This window comes from Hippocampus zosterae, chromosome 4, assembly GCF_025434085.1.
Source record: "Hippocampus zosterae strain Florida chromosome 4, ASM2543408v3, whole genome shotgun sequence".
In the NCBI taxonomy this organism is placed as follows: domain Eukaryota; kingdom Metazoa; phylum Chordata; class Actinopteri; order Syngnathiformes; family Syngnathidae; genus Hippocampus; species Hippocampus zosterae.
Window position 1 is genome coordinate 7,160,155 of NC_067454.1, and position 17,494 is coordinate 7,177,648.

General features: G+C 42.0%; 1 protein-coding gene and 1 long non-coding RNA gene across 6 annotated transcripts in view; one reads left to right on the plus strand and one right to left on the minus strand.

Moving 5' to 3' along the window:
• LOC127600079 (uncharacterized) overlaps window positions 1–17,494 on the minus strand; it is a 183,639-nt gene that overhangs the window by 65,962 nt on the left and 100,183 nt on the right. The window lies entirely within an intron of this gene.
• Window positions 1–17,494, plus strand: part of adcy7 (adenylate cyclase 7) — a 41,858-nt gene that overhangs the window by 23,225 nt on the left and 1,139 nt on the right. For 4 of the 5 annotated variants that reach the window (XM_052064282.1, XM_052064285.1, XM_052064283.1 and 1 more), the window contains exons 3-26: window positions 673–870; window positions 1,656–1,820; window positions 2,207–2,356; window positions 3,950–4,110; window positions 5,748–5,859; window positions 6,395–6,522; window positions 7,540–7,698; window positions 8,065–8,197; window positions 8,650–8,838; window positions 9,158–9,201; window positions 9,441–9,500; window positions 10,803–10,880; window positions 11,433–11,502; window positions 11,597–11,694; window positions 11,773–11,857; window positions 12,713–12,850; window positions 12,939–13,049; window positions 13,154–13,350; window positions 14,772–14,883; window positions 14,986–15,144; window positions 15,282–15,428; window positions 15,531–15,638; window positions 16,091–16,205; window positions 17,253–17,377. In XM_052064282.1, coding sequence (XP_051920242.1) covers window positions 673–870; window positions 1,656–1,820; window positions 2,207–2,356; window positions 3,950–4,110; window positions 5,748–5,859; window positions 6,395–6,522; window positions 7,540–7,698; window positions 8,065–8,197; window positions 8,650–8,838; window positions 9,158–9,201; window positions 9,441–9,500; window positions 10,803–10,880; window positions 11,433–11,502; window positions 11,597–11,694; window positions 11,773–11,857; window positions 12,713–12,850; window positions 12,939–13,049; window positions 13,154–13,350; window positions 14,772–14,883; window positions 14,986–15,144; window positions 15,282–15,428; window positions 15,531–15,638; window positions 16,091–16,205; window positions 17,253–17,377 — 3,042 coding nt within the window. The remainder of the gene's footprint in view (window positions 1–672; window positions 871–1,655; window positions 1,821–2,206; window positions 2,357–3,949; window positions 4,111–5,747; window positions 5,860–6,394; window positions 6,523–7,539; window positions 7,699–8,064; window positions 8,198–8,649; window positions 8,839–9,157; window positions 9,202–9,440; window positions 9,501–10,802; window positions 10,881–11,432; window positions 11,503–11,596; window positions 11,695–11,772; window positions 11,858–12,712; window positions 12,851–12,938; window positions 13,050–13,153; window positions 13,351–14,771; window positions 14,884–14,985; window positions 15,145–15,281; window positions 15,429–15,530; window positions 15,639–16,090; window positions 16,206–17,252; window positions 17,378–17,494) is intronic. The other variant, XM_052064287.1, reaches the window with a different exon arrangement.

Consider the following 17,494-nt stretch of genomic DNA (forward strand, 5'->3'; position numbering starts at 1 on the left):
TCCCACAATGGGGAAATTTACAGCCTCCAGCAGCAAGAATGTATGTAGAAAGAAGAAAGGAGAAAGAGAAAAAAAAACAACCATCTTTCAATTAAATACAATATGAACACAAATGGATAAATCGCAGTACTATTTACAATTTTCCTTCACATCATTTAATTATTATTATTATTATGATTGTTATTCAACTCCTACTTACTTTAAATCTTTCTTTCTTATTATTTTATCTGTGTTTTACTATTGGTCCTGGTTGTACAGTGTCCTTGAGTGTTATGAAAGGCGCTTACAAATGTGATATATTTTTAATATTATTATTGATTTCGTTTCTGTTGTCATTCGTCACATCATTGAAGGACAAGTTCAAAGAAAAAAAAAAGATGAATGGGTGGTCTGTTTGCCCAAAAAAATAAAAATTCTATATTTCATTTCTCAAGTAATGTCCCTTGGGAAGATGTGTTAGTAGCTTGTTGAGCTTATAATTACATGTTGTTTTTTCCCCTCAGCATTTTAGTGGATCTGTACCTCCTCAAAGCCATTAGGAGAGTAGTCGTGCTGCGGTATTGATTTTGCAGCCGCTCTGATGGCTGAGTGCTCTTACATAAGAATATCTGCGACCGTCTTTATTGTCCTTATGTTTTCGAGGTGTTCATGAGGCCGTGAACTTTTTTTCAGAGCGCCCAGGAGCACTGCGCCTTTGTGAGCGTGGCGAGCGGCGGCCTGTGCGTCTTCCTGGCCGTCTTCGTGCTGGTGTGCACCGAAATGCTGTCCCAACGTTGGCGCCGGCCACTGGGCCTGCTGGTGTGGGCGGCGCACCTGCTCATGGGCTTCACCTTCATCTTCAGCGGGCCCATCGTCCTCCCGTGGGACCAGGTGAATCCATCACTTGCGCAAAATGAAAGTCATTCAACAAAAAAAAAAAAAATAAAAATCCCCTCGATTTACTGAGGGGGAAAAAAAGCCGGAGTTTTGCAAAAATAATACAGCAAGACAAGAAAATTTCTTTTTATGTTTAAGGTGGAATTTTGCAAGAATAATGTCACAATATTGCAAAAGAAACTAACGGGTTGTCAGTAAGGTGATATAATTGAAAGAGAAAGAACAGGACTTTTTATTCTAAGATAATGCCGCAATCTTGCAAGAGAAGAGCATTTTAGAGGGGTGGGGGGCAGAATATTACAAGAATGTCATTGCAAAAACCTGTCTTTATATTTTGGGAATGTTTCAAGAAAAAGACTATGCAGAAGAGAATGATGGCCCAATAGTGTAAGAAAAAGCTTGAATTTGGGGGAGGGGGGGTAGTAATGGAAATTAAAAAACAAAACCAAAAAAAAGCTAATTAGGAATATAATATGGGCAATTTTGAGAAAGTATAAGGATCTTGCAAACATTTTTTTGGCCATTTTGCAAGAACAATGTAACGGAAATGCAAGAAAATGAATTTCATGACACTGCAAGAAGACGGCAAGATACCATGAAGAAGTCATAATAATAAGAGAAATATGTCTTTTCATAAGGAAAAATGTACCAACCCCCAACTCCAAAAAAATGAATGTAACAAGTAAACAGATATTTTCCCTTGGCTTGATTATACCTGTCACACTGTGCCCCCCCCCCCCCATTTCTACAGAAAATGACTTTTTTATTTTTTCCCATAGGTGCCATTCTTCCTGTTCATCATCTTCACTGTGTACACCATGCTGCCATTCCCATTGTGGTACGCGGTGGCACTGAGCGCGCTCTCATCGCTGTCCCACATTGTTGCGCTCACATTGCGGCTCACCGTGTACAGCGACGTGCCCACGCCGTACCTCGCCAACCAGGTGAAACATAACAGCAACCTCTCATCTTAAGCGGGGACCACAGTGGACAACTTATTTTTTTAAACATAACAACCCATGTACCAGACCCCGCATGTGACCTGAAAATTTGCTGCGTCTCACTTTCACCACGTGCAGAAAATAGTTGTAATGTTAGAAGAATATTATAGCGAGATGATGTCATTTTATGTGGAAAGGTATACACTTTGGCCACTTGGGGGCAGTCTAATACAGACAGACAGATATAAGGTACTGGAGAATTCGCTTCTCTCTGGGCTTCTCGGTACAGCAGTAATATTAGCTGTTCACGTCAAACGATTTCCATCTAATGATTCTGTTTGCTTTCACTGCGTTTTTTTTTTGTTTTCTGTTTGTGCATTTGTGCGTAGCTGCTGTCCAATGCGGTGGTGTTCCTTTGTGGCAGCGTGGTGGGAGCATTTCACAAGGTCCTCATGGAGAAAACCCTCAGGCAGACCTTTCAGGACACGCTCCGATGCCTCAGCATGCGCATGAAGCTGGAGATCGAGAAGAGACAACAGGTTCGGTTGGATCCTTACGGACGCTCTGTATCACGCCAGGCAGCATTTACGTTTACTTACCGGGGATAAAATAGATTCCGAAATTTTTCGCAATTATGAAACTCGATAACTCGTCAACAAACAGTTGTCATCATAACTGAAATTTCAATTTAATAATCACACATGCTGTGGCAATTGAAGTGCTGCCTTGATGAGTGAAAATGTTTTTAATGACGTGACACCTGATCGCTTTGGCAAAATACTCACACACACATACACTTTATGACTCTAATGTCATATGAATATAATATAGCACAGTATTTCTCCTTTTTTAAAAGATTTTACTGCCTTGATTTCATCTCACTGAACAAACACAGAAAGCAAACATGGTAGACATGCAGAGTTACCGGTAATAAAGAGCATCGCTACGATGGTCCTCTTCATCTTCAGCACGGTTTACTTTGATCTCCGGGAAGCTCAATCCTTGGCCGGCCCCCAGTTGACCTCGCTTGAGGATGTTTGTCATTGTGAAGAGTCAAGTCTGCATTAATAAAAATTTTCTGCCTCCGCCGGAGTCATCTTTTGAAATATTTCTCCATTTTTGTCAACAATGCTGACGATGACCTCTGAGGGATCTTTAACACTGCATTTGTGGACTTTAGTGTGTGTGTTTGATCGCCTTCCTAATACATTTTTCAAAATTGCCAAATAGAAGCCAATTATTAGAATGTTAACTTGCTTTCTGATTTCATTACAGATTCAAACCATTCCATGTTTAAAATGTTCTGCTTATCGCTACTACATTTTTTTCTCTCGAAATTACGAATTACTAACCAAAATTTTAAGATTTTGTTTTTTGAACAATCATGACATTTTTTTTGAACGATTCAAACGATCCAACTTTAAAGTGCTCAGTTTATCCCTACACCACATTTTCGCTTGCTTCAAAAATAAAAGCCCCAAAATAAGATTTGCATTATTTTTGAGGCATTCACACCTGTTCATCTCATCCCTATTTTTTCCCCCCAAAATTTCAAAAGAAAAGGCAACTCGAACAACTCCTACTTGAAACTCTTAAGCTCATTACTCTTACTATCTTAAAATTGGAACGATGTGAAAAAAAAAATTATATATATATATATATATATATATAATTGTGCGGAATGATGTGAACATCTTAGTTATCTAAAAATTATAAAGTGTATATAAAGTGTATATATACTGTATATATATATATATATATATGTATATATATGTGTATATATACTTTATAATATATATTAAAATATATCATATAAAAATTATAAAGTATATATATATACTTTATAATTTTTAGATAACTTTAAGATGTTCACATCATTCCGTACAATTCAGTAATATTTCATTATTATTTTTGCATTTCAGCAGTCGCATTCAATCCAACCAGGAATTTAATTCTCCTATTTATTCATCATGATGAAGTGCTGCCTTTCTAGACGACAATCCACACTCCACGATTTATTTTGCTTCAAAGTAACATTTCAGATTCCGGACTCAAAAATGTCTGCATCCTACCGCTGTCCAACATCAAGGCAAGTTCCACAAATGCCTTTTGGTGTTTGTGTGTTTGTGCAGGAGAACCTGCTGCAGTCTGTGCTGCCGGTCTACATCTCCATGAAGATGAAGCTGGCCATCATGGAACGCTTGCAGGACTGCAAAGACAAGGAGGAGCAACAGCGGCTGGTTAAAGACAACAACTTCCACAGCCTTTACGTCAAACGTCATGAAAACGTCAGGTAGCAAATACAAATGCCACTCAAAGAAACGGATCCATTTCCTTGTCACGGTTGCTTGTAAACCAACCAGTGATAAGTTTTTTTCGCATTTACAAAATCACTGTGAGCGTATCTGTTTTCAGATATTTTTCTATACCAAACAGAACGTGATCTTTCACCTACTTTACCACATCGCTTATTTGAAATGGCATCATTCCAACATGACAAGAGATTTCTGTCTGGATGACAGATTAGTTTGCTTCCAGACAACTGATCCACCTACGCACCACAATTGTCGTGTATCAGCCTGTAAGAAATCCCATATATATATACATATATATGTATATATATATATATAAAACACACACACATTTTTTTCTAACTGATGCTGAGAAAGATGAGATCCCCCGCTATGCTTCATTCATAAAAATGCATTTTATAGTGCGTCTGTTGGCCCAACCAAACGATTCACTTGACTTGTTATTATTTCCATTGGGAAATGAGTTACTGTATGGTACTGTATTCCTTTTAGTCTGGCCTGTCTTTATGTTCACCAGGGGATTGATCACCAGTCAATGAGTACTCTCAGTGTGATGTGTGCGTGTGTGTGTGTGTGTTTGAGAGAGACGGGCATTTTGTATGTGTGTGTGTGTTTCAAGAGGAGGCCGCAGAGGCATCAATCTGTCTGTCTCACAGTGAGAAAAGGTGTTGAGCAAAACGTTGCAAGTCTGCCGCTCCACTTATAATTTCTTCGGTCAAAGCATTCATTGTGGCTTTTTGTAGCATGAGTCTCTCCTTCAAGAATTTGACCCATTTTGTCCAAGTCATTATGGAGGAGGAGAGGCGATATGAGGTTGTTGTTTTTTTTTCCGTCTTAGCAGTCCAGGCTGACAGCTCGTTCAATGTTCCCACTAGTTTACTGGACAGTGGAAATAATGGAATTCAACATTTGCGGTGACAAACTGTCACTGGCGTAAAATTTTGGGGATTTCTTTTTTCGTTAATATACGTTTATTTTATGTACTGTGCATCCAGAAAGTATTCACAGAGCTTCACCTTTTGCCCATTTTGTTACGTTGCAGCCTCATTCCAAAGTGGAATAAATTGTTTTCCTCAAAATTCTACACACAACACCCCATAAAGACAACGTTGTTGTTTTTTTTTTTTGGTATTTAAATTTTTTAAAAAAGAAATCACATGTACATAAGTATTCACAGCCTTTGCCACAAAGCTCAAAATGGAGCGGTCTTCTGTGGAGAGATGAGAACCTTCCAGAAGGACAACCATCTTTGATTCCACCAATCAGAACATTTTGTGGTCTGATGAGACAAAGACCCTAATGAAACAGCCAAGGAAGGGCTTCATGACAACTCCTTGAGTGGCCCAGCCAGAGTCCAAAATCTGATTGAACATGTGTGGAGAGATCTGAAAATGGCTGCGCACCAACGATCTCCATCCAAACTGATAAAAAGTGTGATCGGCAAAACTTCCCAAAGATACACTGTAGGCGTGCCAAGCTTCGAGCATATTTTTGTGCAACATTAAAGGAGTATTTCAATCCCTCACATGTTTCTTGAATTTCAAGCAGTTTGGACTTGCGTGGCATTGAGCTTCCAAGATTGGCCGTGTTTTCTAGGATAACGTGCTCTTCTTTTCAGTATTCTCTACGCCGACATTGTGGGCTTCACTCGATTGGCCAGCGACTGTTCCCCCAAGGAGCTCGTCGTCATGCTCAACGAATTGTTTGGAAAGTTTGACCAAATCGCCAAGGTCAGTTTGTATTTACTTCTTGCAGTCTTCTTTTTATTTTGCTTTGACTCCAGTTTCACTTGAGATAAATTCTAATATGACCTTTGTATTATTTCCGATCTTTTTATCTCGCGCGCTAATCGCCGCCTGTTATTCTGGAAATCTGTAATGCCCTCTCATGTGGGGAAGGAGAGCCACACTCGGCATTGCACTGTTCAGCTGTTTATTAAACGAGAAGACGCAACCACAATGAGCAAACAAAAACAAAAGCACGAGCTGCTGTTAGCCACAGCTCACACCGAGTCACTCTCAGTCGCCGTCATGTCTCACCCCCCTGGCGCTGCCTCTTAAAGGCGCATTATAGCACACGAATGCAAACTATATGCATCATTCTATGTTTGCAATTTTGTTTGTGTTCAAAGGAGTGAAAAAAAATTTCAAATATATTCATATGTCTATATTGCAGATTTTTACCAACAGTGTTAGTAAAATGTCAACCCGCCATGAACAGTGCGGGGCTGAACTAAATACTCTTCATGCGTGCACATCTTTCCAGGAAAACGAGTGCATGAGGATCAAGATCCTGGGCGACTGCTATTATTGCGTCTCAGGCCTGCCGGTGTCTTTGCCCAAACATGCCAAGAATTGTGTGAAAATGGGCCTGGACATGTGCGAAGCCATTAAGTGAGTTATGTAAATAATCAAGTGACTTCCATTAATAACAAGAAAACAAGGGACGACATGTTGGTACGAGTCTATGTTACAAGTTGTCACTTTTTTGTTGAGTTTCATTTGATGTTTTTGCATTGTTTCATCGGCCAAAATCATATTTACATGCACGTTTTAGATTACACCATCCACATTAGTGAAGTAAAAAAAAAAAATAAAGACTCCAAGTAACCGACTATACTTTCAGCCGTTTATTGCGCTGTACAAAAAGACAAACCCAAATTTTCCGGATGCCACTCAATTGGCCCCGCCCCTTTAAAAGTGCCCGGCTGAGGAGCAATGTTGTTAGTGGGACTTCATACATAGTTAGTTTCATTCCCTTTTATAATGGTTTGATATTTGTGTAAAATACAATGCTATTTCTCCTTCTTAAAAAATGCGTAAGAGCATTTTGGAGGTGGTTTTTAACAGGGGGGCTCGAACATATTTATGGAATTCCAATTAATTTCAATGGATTACATCAATTTAATTTGAGTCAAATGAGTTTTTTTTTAGCTTGGCAAATTCAACTCGGAAGTCAAGGAACACCCCCTGTTTGGTATACTGGGTTTTTAGGAGAATTTACAAGCTGAACCTAAAATGCACTATAACTTCTCAACCTCTCCAGGTGAACTTAGTTTGGCCTTCTCTAAACATTTGAATGGACGTGTCCACCACTTCAGTGTTTCAGTATCTTTTGCACAATTTGATGTTCTCTAGCTGAACATCAAAGTTCACAAGTTTTTGATCTGTGGAGATACAACTGAATTTCTTCTTAAATCGGGATTCATATTTAATGAATTCCTCTCTCTTCACAGTTTGACATCCCTAGATTAGTATGATACATGAAAGTTGACCAACAGCAGCTATTAGCTATTAGTAGATTGTTCTCAGGGGAAGGTTCATAGCAAGTTCTGCAAAAATGATCTTAGTCGTCGTGGTAAAGCCTTGTTTTTGTGATTAAAATTTTTTTTTTTTTTTTATGTGTGGCAGGCAGGTACGAGACGCCACCGGCGTGGACATCAACATGAGAGTGGGTGTGCACTCGGGCAATGTGCTGTGCGGCGTGATCGGTCTGCGCAAGTGGCAGTTTGACGTATGGTCACATGATGTGACGCTGGCCAATCACATGGAGTCGGGAGGCCTCCCGGGGTAAGTGCCGCTAACTATGCAGGTGAAATTAAATATTTATTAAAAATAAATAAATAAATTAATATATATATGTGTGTTCATAATAAACACATATTTTTAGTCCTTTGTTAAATGTTCTTAATAGGAAAAAAAATCTGGTTTAAATACAACGCAAAATAATATGTCCATTGTTTTGTTTTGTTTTTTTTTGGGGGGGGGGGGTCCCATAATGTAAAAATACATATTTTACTTGACAGCCACAATAATACTCTCTTGACATTTTTCTGTTGTTGTCGCATCATTTACTAAATGTCAACTCATGGCCAAAAGCAGTTCCAAAAGAAAGAAAGAAAGACAAACAAGCAAACGTTATCGTGGTCATTCCAGACGTGTTCACATCACCGAGGCGACTCTGAAGCACTTGAACAAGGCGTACGAAGTAGAGGAGGGCGACGGGCAGCTGCGGGATCAATATCTCAAGGAGCTCAACGTCAGAACCTACCTCGTTATTGACCCTCGGGTGAGTTTACAACCTTCTGTGTCACTTGAAAAGGCGCTTGATGGTTGTTATGCGGGCACTTGAAAGCATAGCTTTAAAAATGCATATTGCCCTTATGTGTGGGTGTATGGAGGCTGATCTGAATACTGCTCACTGAACATCTCAAATACTGTGGCGCCTTGACTTCTCAGTGTTCCAAGTGGAAAAGAAATTGGTAGCAATTAAGGGAACACGATTTGTTTCTTTATAGTTTATACCTCTTTACATATATGTATACATAGATTACGTTTTGTGACTCCGACGCTAATGCTGCGGCAAGTCAATACGACGTCAGCACTTCCAAATATGTTGCACGCCGGCCACCAGGGGCGCCGTCATCTGCCTAGCAACACTTTGCCACTGAGCGAGTGCAGTGTGAAAAGGTTATCTACCGCTGCATAACATTTTAAAAGGCGATGTATACCTCTGATGAGTCCAAAGATCCGACGCAGAGCGGCCGCTGCGTCCCCAAGCCTCGGGTGAACGACGGTCTGAAAATGCGGGCGTCCGTGCGCATGACGCGGTACCTGGAGTCCTGGGGGGCCGTCAAGCCGTTTGCGCACCTGCAGAGCCGAGAGGGTTTCGCCGTGGACCCCCTCAGCAATGGAAAGTCACTCAGTAAGGTAAGCAGGAGTTCAGAAAATCTGCCAATGATTAGTTATCTGTGATGATTGCCATCTTGCACAATAAAAATAAACAAGATGGCGTGAACAAAGACTCTCCTGTAGCGCCAACTATTGGCAAGGAGGACTTACTCAATGTTCATGATTACCCAATACTTTGAAATAAGGCGGGTATCGGCCTGATACGGTGTCTGATGTCAGTACTCGCCCATTCCCAGAAAAAAAATCCAGTTTGAAATAAAAATTCCGATTGTTTCTTTCTGCAGTTTTTCCACAATAAACAGTACGTTGCATAAGCCATTGTTTGTTTGTTTTTCAGGACATCCCATTGCGAACAGCACCCAGCTCCAAGATCACCGAGAGGTAAAAAATAAATCTATGAAAAGTGAACCTCCCGTGAGCTGTATTTTGATCACGTATTGCAGCATTGCTAAAGTCAACTTTGCTGTAAATAGTCAACATTCATATGATTTCCAAAGACAGTCAACCAGCTCTATTTGTGCCAGCGTAGTGATTGTCCGTCGATTGCAATGGCAGCTCCACTACCTGCCGTGGTTGTGATGTGCTTTGTGTTATTACTTGTTGCACTCCTCCTGTGACAGCTTTGATGAGTCACTGGAAGACCAGTTCTCCTTGTCCACGGCCTCGTTCACCAGCCATAAGTGAGTTTGGGCCCCTGGCACAGATCAGGAGTTCTCAGCCTGAAATTAAGAAACGCGTACTTTTGAAAAAGTACCGCTCTGACTCACTAATTCATTGTATTGTCGCAAATAGTGGGGCTTGCATTTGTAAATTTATGGAATACAGTGTTCCCGTTCATCGCAGATTTCAGTTTTAAATGTGCTTATACTGTACTTTGTTGTAGCATGTGTAAGGCAAGGCGTTTATATAGCGCATACAAGAGGTAGCTATGCGCTTCACAAAATTAAAAATAAACGACAACAAACAAAACCCTCAGAAGCATAACAAGAGGTAGCTATGCGCTTCACAAAATTAAAAATAAACGACAACAAACAAAACCCTCAGAAGCATAGACGAGATTTAAAAGCAAAGTGTTTACTGTAAGAATGTGTAGTATTCTATTCAAAGTGATGTTTTATGTGGTCTCGCCGTTTCATAGATCTTCCCTGGTGAGTCTGGTCGGTGTCCTCATTGACCACTATTTGCACCTTGAACAGCAAAAATCCCCAATTGAGGCCCGACCCCCCCCAAAAAAATTGTATAAATTGCCTGTAGATGTCACATGATGGCGAGCAAGCAGTTTTTTCAGTTGAGACTAGGACAAAATGCATCTCCTCCCCTCCATTAAACATATTTCAATATGCCAGTAGGTGGCGCTATGGCAATATTTTGATATTAGACATGGATCGGGCCTTAGTGCGAGAACCCGAGAGCCCAATATCTCCAACTTCTTTTGAGTCGTGCATGTGCCTCGGCTCAACAAAAAATGACGCAACACTGTATTCGAGGTATGGCCACTATTTGAGGTAATACAATAATTCACCTGAGTGAATGCTTTTAACTTGAAGTTGGGTGAGAACTACTATCTAAGCTTTACTATCTAAGTCCTAACGCCCCAACACTAACCTCGGCAGGGCCGTTGCACTCTTCGTTCCGACTCACAACATGACACCGCTAAACCTCCTTCACAGAATCACGCCGACGCGCTCCCCTGAGGTCGAACCAGGGCGGGGTGCGTATGTATCTGCTGTGTGCATCTGTGCAAGGGCTTCCTTCCTGCCAGATAGCCTAAGTGGGCTTTCCATAGCCCCCTGAACCGCTCATCTAACTCACAGCATCCGGTTAACTCCCTCCCTCCTTCTGTGTGCACCACAGGCATGATCTATACAGGCACCGTCTCCTTTTTTCTCTTTGACTAATGTGCGCCGAGCGGCCGTTAACTCCCCATCCCCGGCCGTATGTCTCTTTTTCTTTCATTAATGGCGTCTGTTTCATCGGCGCAGGAACAAGTCGCAAAAGAGTCGCTTCGATGAGGAGTTGCACAACGAGATGACAACCACCATCGATGAACTGGGCACCAAGTAGGTCCATTCCAAAGGCAACCTCAGAAAACGCGACAAACACAAATCCCATAGAAAGTCATGGAAATGGGATCAAACCAGCCTCATAAACCCTTGATCAAGTTTCAGCTCTCATCCAAGTGTAAGAAACGAGTCCTCCAAATATGTACGATGGCCCATATTCGACCCCAGAACCTCTTGACTGTGAAACACTTCTGCAAAAAAAATGCCCCGACGTGCCACCAGTGAGGCAGATTGTCATGTGACATGACAATATGGTCAACATTGTACCCAGGACGGCCTGAGCTGAGATTTGAACCCAAGTGGTTTATTTGAAGAACATAACTATCCTTTTTTAAAAATCCGTTTAATCGTGCTAAATGAATTATTTGCTTGAATAATTAGCATTAATGATAGTTATTTTACGATAAATCATTTTGATTTTAATCCTTCTCATCATCCATTACTTCTCGGTATTCTATTTCACAAAAAGATCACGGCGCTTTTAGACAGCAAGTGCCGCACTTAACACAGCGGTCTGTTTTATTTTTGGTTTTCTCCTCCTTCCCCAAGGCAGTGGTACAAGTCTGAGGAGAGCGGCAGTTTAGCCATCTGGTTTCCAAAGAAAGACCTAGAAAAACAGGTACGTTGAACCAAAAAAAAAAAAAAATAAAGCCCTCTTATACCCTTGTCCTCATTTTGGTTCTCATTCAAACGCTCTCTCATTGTCTCCAAAGTACCGAGCCTTGGATTTGCCAATGTTCAAGCACTACGTGGGCTGCGCCGCCGTCATCTTCCTCTGCATCTTTTCCATCCAGATGTTAGTCACCGGGGAGTGAGTATCGGCAGCAATGAAATAAGTGCAGAAAAATGGCAGGCCAACTGACAACCAACCGCTTTGTTTAACTGTCAGTCGGCAGATACTCGGAGTGACGTTTGCGGCGTTGGCGTGCGTCCTGCTGCTGACCCTGACCATCTGTTTTGCAGCTCATATACAGGTCGGCGCGGCGGGCCGGCTCGGGCATACCTTGACATGTTACCTACCGTATAATAATAACTTGATTTGACATGGAGCTCGAGGGAGCCAATGCTGAAAAAGAATTCATAGTGAAAAATAATTTGATTATGTTTCATCTTATAACAACATCTCAAGCCAAAATAGAGACCAGGACAGCCAGGTAGGCAATGGAAGGATGTACTGTAGGTGGCGTTGGCGGCCATGTTGGCAGTTTTTCAATTTAACTGACAAAAAAAAAAAAAAGAAACGGCATCATCCCAGTGGAATGGAGAGGAGGAGAAGGCGATAGAAATAACAGTTTATATCAAAACTACCAAAGTTTTTAACCTTCATCGGGGCGACACCAAATTTGTGTCGCGGAACCCAAAGAGCCTGTCGGTGTTCGTCGAGGAGAATGCAGTCGAGATGAAGTGAAGAGTGACACGAGTGATGCTCTTCATAACTAAAATTTGAACATTAAAGCGTGCGTAGTGGTCAGCTCGGTTAAATGTTGATAAATGTTCTTATCAGTGATAGTATCGCGTTTACGATGATTGACTTGTTGTGTAGCAATTCTCAAGAAGGATATTAAGGACTTTTAACTCACTCAGAAAAATGCTGAAGATACCCTTATTCGCATTTTTAGTTGATGATAAACATATTCCAAAGCTTTGCAAATGTGGATGGTCTCGGGGCCCCAAATGACAAAATAATACCCCTGCTTTTTGTAGCTAACCCAGTGATTTGCGTCCTTGACGGGAATAGTCGACCCTCACAGAGCACATGTGACAATGAAAGTCGGATATCTTCTTTCTCCATGGAACTTCTCTGCCTGCTTGTGTGTGTGTGTGTGTAGCGCATGTTTCCAGAGAAGCTGTCAGGCTGCCAATGGCTGGCGTCAGTCTCTGAGGCGGTGGTGAAGAAGCCGTGTGTGCGCCTCCCCCTGGCCGCCATCACCACTGCCGTCATCGTTCTCTTGGCAATCTTCAACCTGGTGAACAAGACCCCGTTTTCATTTAAAAAAAAAAAAAAGGTTGCTCTTTGGCTCAGTTTTCCGACTTTCCTTTCCTTCCATCCTGCAGGGCTTCAACCAGACACATTTTCCAGACTGTTCCAGTGGTGACGTTTCTGCCCTGGGTCACAGAAATGATTCCCAACGTCTGGGATTACAGGAAGGACTCTTCTATCTGCCTGTGAGTCTTTATTTATTTTTTCAAATCAACTGTTGACATCTACTTTTGTTCAACGCGCTAATAGATATGACTTAAAATTGTCTCCACTGTGGCTCTCCCGCCAGTACTCTGTGTACTGCTGCATCCTATCCCTGATGGCTTGTGGCGTGTTCCTGCGCGTCAGTTTGGAGCTCAAAGTGCTCTTCCTCGCCCTTTCGTCCAGCGTCTACTACACCATAATCCTCAGCACCAACAAGCAGCTCTTCGTGGCCTACGCACATGTCCTCCACGCTCAGATTACCGGAGAGGGCAACTGCAGCAGGTGGGACTCGATACCACGATAAGATCGGTAATGAAATAATAATTAAATTTAAAAAAGGCGCCGTGTAGAAAAGCCAAGTATCTGATCACATAGAGGAGGGATTTATAGCCATGCGCTTATGTAGAAAGACTGTTACGCAACCTCTATTGTGATGGACAGGTGGTCCGGAACAAGATTTCCGGGCCTATGTGGGTCATGTATAAATCCATATTAAAATAAAAGTTGACACTACAGATGTAGATTTTAGTTCCATCTAGTGGTGAACTGATGGTATTAAAGGACCTAAACTCGAAGCGCATGCAAATTAAAGAACGCGTAATACTGTGTCCCAGAGAAACCAAATTTCATAAGCCGACCGCTAATGTCTTCTGCAGAGGTGTAAGCAAAATGTAATCCCAATGAAATAATATTCCCTCAAGTGATGCAGTAAAATAATAATTCATGGCCTCTGTTACACATGCTGTAGGCAACATGTTGAGGAAGTACGCTCAGTAAGTTTGTCTCCTCCGGGTGTCCGTAGCAGAAAGATGGCGGCAAAACATGGCAGTCTACCGTGGGGGAGGCGCGTCCTATGTAATACAATTCGCGATTACTTCACCTACAATCACAGAAAAAAGTTTATGTTGATGTGATCCAAGGCATGGAAGTGGTCTAAGAAAAATAAAATGAATACCTTCCTTAAATAAATTGCTGCTTTTTCTAATCTGGAAAAATGTTTGTATGTAAAGTCATTGGAATTCGTGAGGCACCCGTTTACCCACAAAATAGAACACGACTCCTTCCATGTTGTTCCTGATGCAAACAGAAAAATGCGGGGAAAAAATTAAACATGGAAAAAAACAAGGGTACACATGAACATAAGAATATGTAAATATTGTTTTGCATGACAAAAAAAATTGCAGTAAGCAAAATTAAGAATGAAAATGAAAATAATTGAAATTGCAAACATTTCTAAATGAAAAACTTCATTTTAAAAATAAGAACTAAAAGAGAAACTGAAGAAAAATGTGAACAAAGCAAACTCAAATTAAGAAGTTAAAATACATTTTTACAAAAATGACAAAAAAATGTGATGTGAAATGGAAATACAAAATAAAAAATGAATCATGAAAAAAACTAAAATTAGGAAACTAAAGTCATTTACACGAAATGAGAAAATCAACAAATATTTAACAAGAATTCAAATAATATATAAAATCTAAATCTTTTATTAAATAAAAATAGGATGTCAGAAAAATGTCAATGATTGAAAGTACAAATTCTCAAAGTAAAAAATTTCAAATATAAAAATACAAAAATGTAAGGGGCAGAAAAAAAAAGAAACAACTTGGAGCCATAAATAAGAGATATGAAAGAGAAATATTTAAATGTAGTAAAAAAAAATTGTATTTTAGTGTCTGAAAAGTCTTTGTTGTCTGCAGCCTATCCGACGAGTCGACGGTGAGGCTGGTGGGCCTGGTGAAGCACCCCCAGGTGATGAGCTGCATCTACATCACCTTGTTCCTCGTCACCATGCTCATCATCTCGCAACAGGTGCTCGCCCACTCTACTCTTCATCATCATCATCATCATCCTCGTTTCCAAACCAATCCTTGTGTGTGTGTGTGTGTGTGTGTTTGTGTGTGTGTGCGTCAGAACGAGTCGTGCTTTCGCCAGGACTTCCTGCTCAAGTACAAGAACCGCACAGAGCAGGACGAGATCGAGACCCGGGAGAACCTCAACCGCTTGCTGCTTGAGAACGTGCTGCCCGCTCACGTGGCCTCGCTCTTTGTCGGCGAGAATAAGAAAAACGAGGTGAGACGCCAGGCCGTCCCCAAAACGGCAGCACATCTTTATTTGTACTGGGAAGCTTTTGTAATTATGTGACCGTGTTAAGCCGCAACGGCCGCCTGAATGCACTCTCTGGAAATCTTATTTCCTTTCCCGAACAGGATCTCTACTACAAGTCGTATGACTGCGTGTGCGTGATGTTCGCCTCGGTGCCCGACTTCAAGGAGTTCTACACCGAGTGCGATATCAACAAAGAGGGCCTGGAATGCCTGCGGCTCCTCAACGAGATCATTGCCGACTTCGACGAGGTTCACCAGAGGCGTCCCGTTGCTTCTTTGCTTCTGCGCGGCTTGAGGAGCACGCGATTGAATCGTGGCCTGACAGGATGAATGCGTTCTTCTCCCTGACAGCTGCTGTCCAAGCCTAAGTTCAGCGGCGTCGAGAAGATCAAGACCATCGGCAGCACGTACATGGCGGCGGCAGGACTCAGCGGGACGCTTGGTCAGGAGAACAACCAGGTGGGCACTGTTGCATATGAAATACCATCCCTCCCCTGATATAATACATACATCGGGCCCCCGCCATTTGCGGGGGGATATTGCGCAAATAGCGAAAATCCAGTTTTTTTTTTCCTTTCTCAAAAGTGCTGATAAACATGCAATGTGGATTTTCCATGAAATATTTGTTGTATGTGATAGTTACCCCCCCCACCCCCCATAAAAAAATATATCTGCGAAAACTCCATGGATGACGGACCATGAGTATGCAGGACTCTAATGGAGACAAAGAACAGAAAGCGATGGAGGAACTTGATCGCTTTCTGTTCACTGTCGCCTCCACTTGGTCGAATTGTTTTGTGGATGCATTTGACTTTTGAGAGATATTCTCGACAACTATTTTGGCTCTCTCTGCCCCTCGTCTACGTGACCAAATGTGTGGCGTCTCGCCGAACGGCATTCGTGTGTTCCAGGACAGGGAGCGGCAGCAGGCGCACATCGGCATCATGGTGGAGTTCGCCGTGGCTCTCGTCGGCAAGTTGGACGGCATCAACCGGCATTCCTTCAACAGCTTCAGGCTGCGCGTGGGTGAGTGTGCGCTCAAATCGACACGCTTAACTGTTGCGAGCGAGAGTGTGAGGATGGAAGAGAAAGCTTATGTCATCTCCCGTGACTTACCCACTGCCAAATTTCATCAGCACTTGACAATTACGCACTTGATTTATCAGCCTATAAAAGACATCATTTTCCTGCCCCCCCGGGCCCCCCCATGTGCTGGTGTTCTGTGTGGATGTGGACACACACACACACACACACACACACACACACACATAGATAGATAGATGCAGCACGGTGAACAATTGTTTCGCATGTCCGCCTCACAGTAGAGAGGTCACGGGTTCGAAACCGGCCCCGGCCTTCCTGTGTGGAGTTTGCATGTTGTTCCCGTGCCTGTGCAGGTTTTCTCCGCGCACTCCGCTTTCCTCTCACATTCCAAGGGTTGATTGAATGCTCAAAATCATAGGTGTCTAAATCAAGGCCCGGGGGCCAGATCCGGTCCACCAAGTCATTTTATGTGTCCGGCGAAAGCAAATCATGTGCGTCAACTTCCATGATCCTTGCTATAATCTGTACCGAAATGTCAATTTGTCATGTGTGATGAATCGCATTGAGATTTTGCAATAATTTTGTTACCTTGTATACATTCAAACAATAATTGAACAACCAACCCCCAATTCTTTTTTTTCAAAATGAGTAATCCAACAATTTGTTTGTGTATAAGTAATAATACGATGTAATGATTTTAAACATTTACTTGGTTTCACTCTCTGAACGGCCCTCCGAGGGAAGGCATTAACTCCAATCTATTCAAGTATTTCGTGCATAATTTTTTTTTTTTCGATTTCAGTTTTGCATTTGTTTTTTGTTGATTAAAATAAGCCTGAATGCCATTAACTGTGTACTACCACCAAACGCCATACAGTGGGTCACGCACAGGGATGTCTGCCATTTGTCTTCGACGTTTTGTCCCATTCCAACCAAATTTCAAAATGTGATGATCCACCAAATTTAGCAGGTGTGTTCATCACGGTGAACATTTTAACTTTTCTTTGTGCTCGGTTGATCATCACGCAGGTATTAACCACGGTCCCGTGATCGCTGGCGTGATCGGTTCCAGGAAGCCTCAATACGATATCTGGGGCAACACGGTCAACGTGGCCAGCAGAATGGAGAGCACCGGCGAGCTGGGAAAGATACAAGTATGTCCGAGCTTGGAATGTTGGCAGGCGACACAAAGAAAAGTTGACCTCATGCTTCGCTCAAGTGTCAAGCCAACCAAAAAAAGTGAGTGAATCGTGTGCGCGTTTGACCGACAG